The sequence below is a fragment of the Curcuma longa genome, chromosome 1, assembly GCF_044706935.1.
Source record: "Curcuma longa cultivar G26 ecotype Majalengka, Jawa Barat chromosome 1, ITB_CL_G26_1.1, whole genome shotgun sequence".
NCBI classification, from domain to species: Eukaryota; Viridiplantae; Streptophyta; class Magnoliopsida; order Zingiberales; family Zingiberaceae; genus Curcuma; species Curcuma longa.
The window spans coordinates 19,753,289-19,764,209 of NC_133861.1; the positions used below are offsets into that span (position 1 = coordinate 19,753,289).

The following is a 10,921-nucleotide window of genomic DNA, read 5'->3' on the forward strand; positions in this document are numbered from 1 at the left end:
TCATTTATTGTTGTCTTACATTCTAAATCAAATCTTTAGCCGTAGACAGAATTAGGACCAACTAGAAGTCATATGCTCACATCTTTTAATCAGGACAAACTAGATGTATTGATTATTGAACAACATATTTGCTCAAAACTATCTGTCTCCTGTTTGTTTCTCTAAATCAACATGAAATAGCCCCTGCCCTTTCACACTGTTTTATCGAAATCCATTTTATATTCCTATAAGTCCACTTGTTTGTGTTGTTTACATGCTCACTTAAGGAATAAGCCTTTTTGAGAATGCAATACGAGGTCTACTATAGAGATCTTATTCCTATATTGCCACTTGTCTGTGTTGTTTACATGTTTACATTGAGATCTTATTCGGTTTAAGACAATAGTTGTTATAAAAAAAAAAAATTGATCTCTTAATTTTTGGGCAAAAGAAAAACTAGTTCTCATAACTTTTCTTCTATATCAGAAATGGTTTAGGCATGTAAACGAAAGGAAGCTATAAGGCAATGGTTTTTTGTTTTTTGTTTTTTCAGTATTCACTGGTCTAAAGTCTAAACTTATTATTTTCTAGGTTGACATTGCCTATGCTCAATATATATGTTATTTAGTTAATGTTGATGTTTAATTTTAGAACATGCATAATTTTATTATTATAAAATTTAAATTTTATTTGATTTTATTAAATATATTATATCGTTGCCCATACTCGATCAATATCCTAGCTCCGCCCTTGGCAGCAGAGTCGTTGACGCCTCCAGAAGCATTGGCAAGGGTCTGATTGAGCAATCCGCCAACGTCGATGGCGAGAGCGGAGGCGACGTGGAGAGGGGTGGCCTCGATGTGGCCCGATTCACGGGCTAAAAAGAAGGCGGCAGTCATTACCTCTTTACACTACAAAAATAATACCGATTAGCGACCGAAATTTCGGTCGCTAATCGGTCATTAATCGGATTTAACGACCGATTAACGATCGAAAAAAATCATAAAAAATACCGTCATAATTCAATTTAGCGACCGAATTTGATTTCGGTCGCTAATTAGCGATCGAATTGGAATTCAGTCACTAAAATTAACGATCAAATTCAAATTCGGTCGCTAATTTTAGCGACCAAAATGAAATTCGATCGCTAATTTTACTGACCGAATTCAAATTCGGTCACTAAATTTAGCGATCGAGAAGCGCTGATTCCTGCTTCATTGAGACAATCGGCTATTTGAGAGTCCTCAAGAAGGCCGAGAATGAGCTGGTCGACGGCAAGGAGAGAGTCCCTGCGTAACTTTACGGAGGACTGAGCACGGTGGAAGACCATCGTGAGAGACGTTGAAGAGGAGATAAAGTCTAGCGGTGGGGATCGGGAAGTGATTTTCTTGAGAGCGGTCTTACAACACGCTCAAAGGACTTCGCAGTAGAGTCGCTGGCGCCTCCAAAAGCATTGGCAAGGGCCTGATTGAGCAATCCGCCAACGTCGGCAGCGAGAGTGGAGGCGACGTGGAGAGGGGTGACCTCGATGTGGCCCGATTCGCGGGCTAGAAAGAAGGCGACAGTCATTACCTCTTTACACTACAAAAATAATACCGATTAGCGACCGAAATGAAATTTGATCGCTAATTAGCTAATCAGCGAATTTCAATTCGGTCGTTAAAATTAGCGATCGAATTCAAATTCGACTAATTTTAGCGACCAAAATGAAATTCGATCGCTAATTTTACTGATCGAATTCAAATTCGATCACTAAATTTAGCGATCGAGAAGCGTTGATTCCTGCTTCATTAAGACAATCGGCTATCTGAGAGTCCTCAAGAAGGCCGAGAATGAGCTGGTCGACGGCAAGGAGAGAGTCCCCGCAGAACTTCATGGAGGACTGAGCACGGTGGAAGACCATCGTGAGAGACGTCGAAGAGGAGATAAAGTCTGGCGGTGGGGATCGGGAAGTGATTTTCTTGAGAGCAGTCGTAACAACACACTCAAAGGACTTCGCAGCAGAGTCGCTGGCGCCTCCAGAAGCATTGGCAAGGGTCTGATTGAGCAATCCGCCAACGTCGACGGCGAGAGCTGAGGCGACGTGGAGAGCGGTGGTCTCGATGTGGCCCGGTTCACGGGCTAGAAAGAAGGCGACAGTCATTCCCTCTTTACACTACAAAAATAATACCGATTAGCGACCGAAATTTCGGTCGCTAATCGGTCGTTAATCGGATTTAGCGACCGATTAATGACCGAAAAAAAATCATAAAAAATACCATCATAATTCGATTTAGCGACCGAATTTGATTTTGGTCGCTAATTAGCGACCGAATTGGAATTCGGTCACTAATTAGCGACCGAATTGGAATTCGGTCGCTAAAATTAACGAATGAATTCAAATTCGGTCGCTAATTTTAGCGACCAAAATGAAATTCGGTCGCTAATTTTACTGACCGAATTTAAATTCGGTTACTAAATTTAGCGATCGAGAAGCGCTGATTCCTGTTTCATTGAGACAATCGGCTATCTGAGAGTCCTCAAGAAGGCCGAGAATGAGCTGGTCGACGGCAAGGAGAGAGTCCCCATTGCTTCCATCAGCTATCAACTCTACTCAAGAACAAAGTTCTTTAAATGCAAATTGAATTAATGTGAGGCGCAAAAAGGGGAAAACAAAACCTGGATGCCTGTGAGTGAGAATTTTAGTAAGAATTTTACAAATGTGTTTCTTTATTTAGGGAAGGAGCCGCATATCTGGTTTACAAATGTAAGAATTTTACAAAGAATTTTAGTTGAAATCAAATTCCGGTGGCACAGCACAAAGAATTTTACAAATGTAAAGAGATTCATTGGAGCAAATCCTTTTTAGATGAAAAGGAAAAAAAACTACCTTGTATTGATGATATGAGTCAACTGCTATATCCCCATTGCTTCCATCAGCTATCAACTCTACTCAAGAACAAAGTCCTTTAAATGCAAATTGAATTAATGTGAGGAGCAAAAAGGGGAAAACAAAACCTGGATGCCTGTGAGTGAGAGTATCCCAAATGCTTGCTCCTCTGCCTCCTTCATTTGCAGCACCTTCATACTATCACCATTGAATTAACCAAAACAAAAAACCCCAAATTAGTAAGAATTTTACAAATGTGTTTCTTTTTTTACTTCTTCGAAAGCTTATTTGAGAAGAAGATCGAGCTATCCAGAAAAAGGATACCTGATATGCGGAGCTCGCGGTCCCAAAGATGAAACCTTTAGGGAAGGAGTGCCGATCGATCTGCAAAGCACTTAGTTTCTCATCGCTTTTAGCAGGCGTCGGCGATGTCATCGAACCCTTGATGAGATGAGGGAGAAGAAAGCAGCCGACGGAGAAGAGGAGGAGAAGAGGAAGACGAAGCCTTGTTGCAATCCGATTTCCATAAGCCATTATGGTTGCAGAAGTGGTTTGTTCTTGCATCTTCAATGTACCGGGTTTTTTTGACTGAGTAGGAATTAGTAGGATAGGGAGTCTGTCCGCATAGTTTGGTTTATTTGAATTTATATAAACAAATAATTTTATTGCATGTAAAAATATTTAATTTGAATCTCATTCGGCATCCGTATCGGGGCCCACATGTCTGAGCACCTATAGACCAAGTTCGAGTTTTTCTTTTTTTGTATTTTGTCCATTTTTGATATTTTAAAAATAATTTATTAAGAATCAGTATTCTAAAAGAAAAAAATTGGGCCTGCTATGATTTATTGATATCAATAACACCTTTTCATTCAAAACATTTTTAAAAAGTAAAAAAAAAACTTCATTTGGAGAACAAAATAAACCTTAATGCAACTAAGAGATGCTTTGGTTGTTTGGAACGTAGAAATTACAAGCCAAAGAATTGCGATGATAACAACAACAACAGCAGAAAGAAACCAATGGCATGAACTCAAACTCCTGCCAAATTAAACAAAATTTGGGGCAGAGAAGGATATATATTGCATGGTGATCTTTCATCTTACATTTTGTCGATACAACTTGAAATGAATAAAGAGATGAAATCAGAATGAATAAACCTAATCTGGCATATAAACATCAGAGATGTTTATCCCCACCCCCTTCTTTATCGAAGCCAAGTTTTACGACTATCGGATACTAATGACAAAGTGTATTGATTACTTATTTCCAAGATAGAACTGGGACATTTAGTGAATTGATGTTGCTGCATGTGGCTGTGCTCTGAATAGGAGGAGGGTTCCTTGGGTCGCCTGACGGTACACTAATGGACGAGTTGCCGGTGTTGGTTGTCCCACCGGAGACGAGATTTGGGGCTGGAACAACCTCTGGAGCATTAGTATCTTTGAACTCCATCATGCCGTCTACAAATCTCGCAACAACTACCTGCATAGAAGAGTTGGAGCAAGGAATGATCATAATTTTCATTGTAAATGACGACTCTTGCCCTCATATCATCCATAGTACTCGACAGATTTTGTAAAAGATGAAAACACTGGAAGCATCCTATGATGAACTGTGTTTGTTTTTTATACTAGCCATTGGTGGAATACGGTGCTGAAAGTTTAAAGAGCTAAGAAATTGATAGGATCAATTGGTTTATGATGCTTTAACATACCTGAACCCGTGATGCTGCTAGCAAAGGCCCTGCTATTCGACCGCCTAAGACATTCCCCTTTGCATCAGCTAGTGAGACGCTCAATCTGCCCGTTAGGCTCTGCTGATCACCAGGATTTTCGAATGAACCCGTCAATGACAAGATCTCAAGCCAACCCTGAACACAAGCACACAGAATATGTATTATAACTGATTGGCAGGGCAAGCCCAAAATGAAAGAAAATCTAAGCTTCTTTTAAGTTTAACAATCAGGTCTAGGTTTCTGAATGTAAGCAACAAAGTGGACATCTTTCTTGCTATGCATCAGTTACTGACAGAAGACTGACAATCGATAACTACGAATGTCATAATCAAGCATCTTCTTGCCAATACAAGTCGGATGTGTATCTTTGCAAACTATATCACCCAATACAGAAAATGATGAGACCACTAAAAGCAACAGTTGCTCAACAAACCTCGTAAGTTATCAGTCTACCACCAGATACGGTAGGGTGGAAAATAGTTACTTTAGACGCAACACCAGTTGCTGAAATAATGCTGATGGTTTGTGATCGTAGCTGAGGAAATGACAAAATTTTTGCAAATACATCCTGCAACCAGATATTTCTTATTAATAGCAGACAAAGTGAACAACATGTGCATTGTTAGTTAAATTTTAAAAATCAAAAGATCAATTCAGGTACATAACACCCGTTTTCGAATCATCTATTCGAAAACATTTAAACAAAGCTAATGAAGCAAATGTTGATAATAACTGATCATCCTTGGTATAGAAAATGGCCTCAATATGAAAAGAAGAAAATGGGGTTACTTACCTCTCCTTCTTTTACACGGATTAAAAGAAACCTTTGCAACTCTGCTGATTCTGTAGATCCTAGTTCAAATTTTAGAGATAAGGAGATCAAATTACTGGAATCTGCAGTGAACGATTTACAATAAATGCAATAAACCCAAATATGAAAAAAAAACTAAAAGTAAGAAAGTATGAATCACACAGAACAGGTCAGAATACTAACTATATGTCATCATTAGTAAAACTACACAAAAGTGTATCACCCTTTGAAGTTAAGAATGTGTTTTAGACAGGAATACAATCTAAGTCAAAAACATAAGATTTACCATGCGTTTTTTTGTCATTGATAGAGTAAGATTCCTCTATAAAATAAACAACTTGGCTTCGAGCATCCTTGGGATGTTCGAGCAAGAATCGAGCAAATGCAAATAACACAATTGTCACACAGAGTCTAACTCCACCAAAGCATACATATGGATTAACTGCTTCATGAAAACTGCTAATGACTGAGGAAAATACAGAGATTTACCTCGAGCAACCATTTGCTGTTTCTTGCAAGAACCAAGTGGACGGCCCCGTCTCTTGGGAGCGTTCATCATTCCAGAAGTAGACAATAAAGCAGATGGTTGTGAAGGGGCCAAGACAGAGCCATCTGGTCCGTACTTCCTGGGCCGCCCTCGCTTCCGCTTAGCTTCTGGCTCTCCTGTGTTCGAGTTCGGACTATTGGCTGTTTGAGCTATGGAGCTACAACCAATGGCCTCGGGAATGCCTCCTCCACCACTGTTTCCTTGATAAGAAGGCGACGGCTGAGGATGAGCAGCGGATGAACTGCTTAGCAACCTCAAGAACGATGGGTCATCGGATAAGCAGGATAATGGCCCGCCGTGCATCGCCAACGACTGCTGCATCGTCGGATTACTCTGCAAATTGACCAAGGAGGATTCTGTAGTATTCGCAATGCTTTGTTCTGGACTCCCTTCCATGGCCTCTAAATGCACTATCTAACAGAAAAATGAACTCTTCTGCAAGATTCACAAAATCCAAGGATTCCAGTAGGGTTCTACAGAGGAAGAAGATCGAACAGGAGAGCCTCTTCTCAACCAGAAATTTTAACCCTCCGAAAGGAAGCAACGCGAAGAGGCAGGAACTACTCCGAGCAATCAATATGTCTGCAATATTCCCAAAACCCAGAATCCCTTTATATCGCCCAGCAAATTCGGCAAAAAAACAAAAACAAGAAAAAATCTACCAAATTGCAGTAAAAAAAAAAAATCTAAGACCTGGTAAACGAACCAATCGCCAGATCAGCCTGAAAATTTCTCTTTTCCATCGCAAATATGGCTAAAAAACATGATTTTAGCCTATAATTTAGGGGGGAAATAAAAGAAGTGATTTCAAAGGGAACAAACATTAAAACATTATAAAACTCACAATAAAAACAGATACTAATTCTTAATTCTTTTAATTTTAAAATTTTTACACAATTAATTATGTTAAATCAAACCAATATTTTATATGTCAAATTAAATAAAATAATTTATTTAGTAGATATAATAATTAAAATCAAATAAATTATTGTTTTAATCGATTTAAAATTAATTTAATGTGTTATATTTAATAGATTATGATATTATTTAGAAAATTAGAAATAAAATTTAAGAAACAAAACTAATTATTTGTCTGTTCTCACTTTTCTTCCCGTTCTCTCATCCTGATTCCATGCCACCTCTCCGCTCATGCCGCTGGCACCGCACCACCTACTCGCTGTTACCGCTTGCTGCCGTTGTCCTTCCGCCTTCGTCGTCTGTCTGCAACTCCTCTTCTCTCCCTCTCTCTCTCTCATTTCTTCTCGCTTTCGATGCTCCCTCTCTGTTTTAGTGTCTGCCGCACGCCACTGAAACCAAGATCATCTCACATGCCGCCCGGCAGGCAGAAGAGGCAGTGCCGATCACTTGATTTCGGAGCGCAAGACACCACGGCTTCGCCAACAGAGAGGACCATCTTGTCCTGGCCGATGGATCTCGGCGAGTTCAACAGCGCCATGGATCTCGGCGAGTTCAACTGCAAGATGAAAGAGGTATGCGATGCCACCTTCTCTCTAGCCCGCGAATCGAGCCACATCGAGGCGAGGTGGAGAGGGGTGGCCTCGATGTGGCTCGATTCGCAGGCTAGAGAGAAGGTGGCATCGCATACCTCTTTCATCTTGCAGTTGAACTCGCTGAGATCCATGGCGCTGTTGAACTCGCTGAGATCCATGGCGCTGTTGAACTCGCCGAGATCCATGGCGGAATTGGAATTCTCCGATCAATCGAGGTGTGGATCGCTGGCTGATTTCTGTGTGCGATGACGCTGGATTTTTGTTTTTGTTTTCGTTGGATGAGGGAGAAGTGAGGACGCCACTTTTATATGCGATTCTGGAAGGTTTTAGAAGGTACTGGAAGATTCGAGGACTCTTAATCCAGCGACTTCGGGTTCGACCCACTCCGCCTCGGAGAGGTTCCGGAGAACCTGGAGCGGTACAAGGAGTCCGAGCTCATCCACTGCCGGTGGGCGATGGCCGCCGTGGTGATTAACTCAATCCAACCATTCTAATTCAATCCTTTAAAAAAAAAAAAAAAAAAACTCAATTGGTTTTGATCTCTGAGTTATGGACCTTCATTAAGAGAAATGTTTGGCTGCATGAAACTGCACAGTTAGAGGAGTGGGACCCACCTGCAAAGGAAACTAGATCCATATCTCCAGATGGAGAAGCACAAACAATTATGCATTACAACATCCAAGTGATCAGATGCAAGTGTAACATGGTTGAAAAATTAATAGCATTCGAAGTAATAGTCCTACTTAGGAAAGATAGCAAACATGAATTACTAGCACCGTCCGATCGAGGAGCGCGGCAGACGAATGAACCCCTAAATCAAACAGCTGAGAAATTCCCATTGCGAGACTGTGATCAAACCGGGCTGAGGAGCTGATATATATGGGGTTTGGGCTCGGAGTTCATGCCGATGATGATTACGAGGGGGATGAAGCCGTAGTGGGCGATCACCTTCGCCTTCTTCATCGCCCAGTTGCTCCACTCCTTCACACACTTCTCGGCCGATCTCTCCTCCGTCCCCTTGACCGCCTTCCCCTTGGCCTTGAGAGAGATCTTAGATGCCATGGATGGCGTCTTCTCCTTTTCCTCTCGATTCCGATTAGCAACCCTAGATATTCTTAGGCAAAATCCCATCGAAATCTACACCTTTTATAGCGCATTCAATTGTCGCTATGCAGACTTGGGCCAATGGCCCATGTAGGCCTACTCATGCAACAATTGGAACCTAATTGTTCGCCGTTAACGGGTCGGATTCAAGTAATGGTGTTGGATTATATAACAATTGCTTCCCTCGCGTATCAGATAGACGCCGGTAGAAGCGAAAGAGGGGAGAGGAGATCAGAGACGAGTCGAAATGGGGGCGGCATGGAGGTGAACAAGAACAAGTTCATTGAAGACTGGAGAACGGCAAGGGAGAACCTCGAATACAGTTTTCGCTGGACGCGCCGCAACGTCGCCATCGTCGGCATCTTCGGCATCGCCGTTCCTATCCTCCTCTACAAGGGCATCGTCCGTGAATTTGTATGACCTAGATTTAGATCCCTCAATTCCCGTATATTTCTATTTTAGATATGACCTTGTTTAGCCTCGTTGATCTGCATCACTTGAAACCTCCGATTATCCACATCGTCCATAAATGTCTTCCTTGTTTTGGTTTTGATCGCAGCACATGCAAGACGAGGATTGGGGAAGACCCCCGAGGAAGTTCCTCTGACAAAGTTCTTAGCGGTTGTGCGTTTTCCCTTTTGGCAATCACAATAATGGCAATGTCGTGAAATTGGCTGCTAGGGTTTGATATGATTTACAAACACGATGGCTTGATTCTCCTAGACTTCAGGTTTATTTTTATTTGTCTGGATTTGGACTCTGGTGAAGTCATGCTTTGCTTGTCGTCATTAAACTAGTTGTATGATATGCATCGTTTGACGGTTGCTACTTACAATGAATAAGATCTGTTTGTGCGTAAATCTCTCGAAGTAAAGTTTCTCTCTTTTTTTTTTTCATGTTTATGGAATCCATCTATTTGGCCTGTTGGTAGATGATAAGCTGTAACCATGAAATACCTAATTAACTGTCGAACAATAATAGATAAATTGCTGTGTTTATTACGAGCCATTCTCGGATTTAGGTATTCACTGCAAAATAAATTGCTCGATAGTTCCCTATAGGTGGAAAGGGGCATATTATTGATGTGAGATGGAACCAGGAAACAGGGCGGATTGTAGTCTGTTCTTGTACTAGATGTACCTACCTTGTTTCACACAAAAATCTCCTTTTGTGGTTACACTTTTTCTTGTCATAGACCTTGCAAACCTACCTTCTGCTTGAGTGGATAACAAAATGACTAGTGAACCATATGCCATCATAGTAGTGAATTAATGATCATGAAGGTGTTCTCCGCAACCAGGGAACATCCATGATAAAGGTTACCATTGTCCCTTGGCAAATGGTCCCTCTCATAATTTAGGCATATGAACATGGTTATGATTATTTACTAATTAGTGTACATGTGAAAATATGAACTACACTGGAATCTAACCTTCTATAATATGGTACAGTGGTTGGTAATTTGAACATTTGGAGGAACCCATAGTTGTATTGAACTGATCTGTGATAGAAGTGGAATATTAGATACTGTATTTCCACAGAGTTCATATATGAAGTCATTTTTTGGGAGGATTCAAAATTTCAACAACATATAATTCTTAAGCTTGCAACTCTTTGTATAAATGTTTTCCTGCCAATATTTTGTTATTTCCATAAACACTTAGCCTTTCAAAAATAAAAAACATCCTCGTATACCTTAATGCCTTTTTGCATGCCATCCAAAATTTTCAGATCTATTAATGTTATACCATGCTTTGTTCTTTAGCTGGCCCATCAAGGTGAACAAAATCACCTACTTGTAGCAGTGATCTTGTTTTAACATGTTCATGGATATTTTAACACTTGAAATTCTGTGATGATAGCTCGATTCAAAAGGTCAGTTTGTTAATTCCGTAAAAAACCTTGTCATAATGTTATCTTTAGGCGATCCAGTACAGTTATGATCCCTAGCATTGAGCATAGGGTTTAAGTTTGTTTATCAACAAAACAGAATACTTAAGCACAATGACTGAGCTTTTGTTTTGAAAATAGAAGGTTAGTGATATGTTTACTTGTTGCAGCCAATGATTCTTTTGATCAGTATAAATGGTGAGAGATATGTTTATTTACTTGTGGTCTGAAAAGGTTTAGATTCTTCAGCATATTCACTCAGGTTTCTTACTTCAAGATCAATTTTCAGAATTGTTGGTCAAACTTTTGAGAAAAAAAAACATTTATCCTTGTTCTTTAAGATGAAAGCTAGCCGTGGTTGATTTGTTTGAACTTAGTTGTCGTTACTCAGCCAAATTTCTTCGTGTGATTGCCATGAGCTCATGAAGAGCCTGTGGAGTAGACATGAACATTGAACTGGAGATGCCATTGC

At 40.4% G+C, this 10,921-nt stretch overlaps 3 protein-coding genes across 3 annotated transcripts; 1 reads left to right on the plus strand and 2 right to left on the minus strand.

Moving 5' to 3' along the window:
- Positions 1–4,027: 4,027 nt before the first annotated feature.
- Positions 4,028–6,340, minus strand: LOC141815811 (AT-hook motif nuclear-localized protein 10-like). The gene is made up of 6 exons (XM_074703712.1): positions 5,887–6,340; positions 5,380–5,429; positions 5,020–5,154; positions 4,566–4,721; positions 4,136–4,333; positions 4,028–4,087 (listed from the first exon to the last, which is right to left on the minus strand). The coding sequence occupies exons 1-6, from the start codon at positions 6,338–6,340 to the stop codon at positions 4,028–4,030; spliced, it is 1,053 nt and encodes a 350-aa protein (XP_074559813.1).
- A 1,750-nt stretch (positions 6,341–8,090) lies between these two features.
- On the minus strand, positions 8,091–8,560 carry LOC141848360 (mitochondrial import receptor subunit TOM7-1-like). Its single transcript, XM_074736390.1, has one exon. It carries the CDS (start codon positions 8,515–8,517, stop codon positions 8,308–8,310), a length of 210 nt encoding a protein of 69 aa, XP_074592491.1. The 5' UTR covers positions 8,518–8,560; the 3' UTR covers positions 8,091–8,307.
- Positions 8,561–8,640: 80 nt separating this feature from the next.
- LOC141825628 (uncharacterized) lies at positions 8,641–9,409 on the plus strand. Its single transcript, XM_074713017.1, has 2 exons — positions 8,641–8,973; positions 9,119–9,409. The coding sequence occupies exons 1-2, from the start codon at positions 8,641–8,643 to the stop codon at positions 9,164–9,166; spliced, it is 381 nt and encodes a 126-aa protein (XP_074569118.1). The 3' UTR covers positions 9,167–9,409.
- Positions 9,410–10,921: the final 1,512 nt, after the last annotated feature.

Excerpts from the sequence above, each read along its gene's own strand:
- LOC141815811 (XM_074703712.1), bottom strand. The coding sequence starts at position 6,340 with ATGGAAGGGAGTCCAGAACAAAGCATTGCGAATACTACAGAATCCTCC. Across the intron at positions 5,155-5,379 it reads TCCGTGTAAAAGAAGGAGAG|GATGTATTTGCAAAAATTTT; the intron begins GTAAGTAACCCC and ends ATCTGGTTGCAG. Across the intron at positions 4,088-4,135 it reads GCAACATCAATTCACTAAAT|TATCCGATAGTCGTAAAACT; the intron begins GTCCCAGTTCTA and ends CTTTGTCATTAG.
- LOC141848360 (XM_074736390.1), bottom strand. The coding sequence starts at position 8,517 with ATGGCATCTAAGATCTCTCTCAAGGCCAAGGGGAAGGCGGTCAAGGGG.
- LOC141825628 (XM_074713017.1), top strand. The coding sequence starts at position 8,641 with ATGGCCCATGTAGGCCTACTCATGCAACAATTGGAACCTAATTGTTCG. Across the intron at positions 8,974-9,118 it reads AGGGCATCGTCCGTGAATTT|CACATGCAAGACGAGGATTG; the intron begins GTATGACCTAGA and ends TTTTGATCGCAG.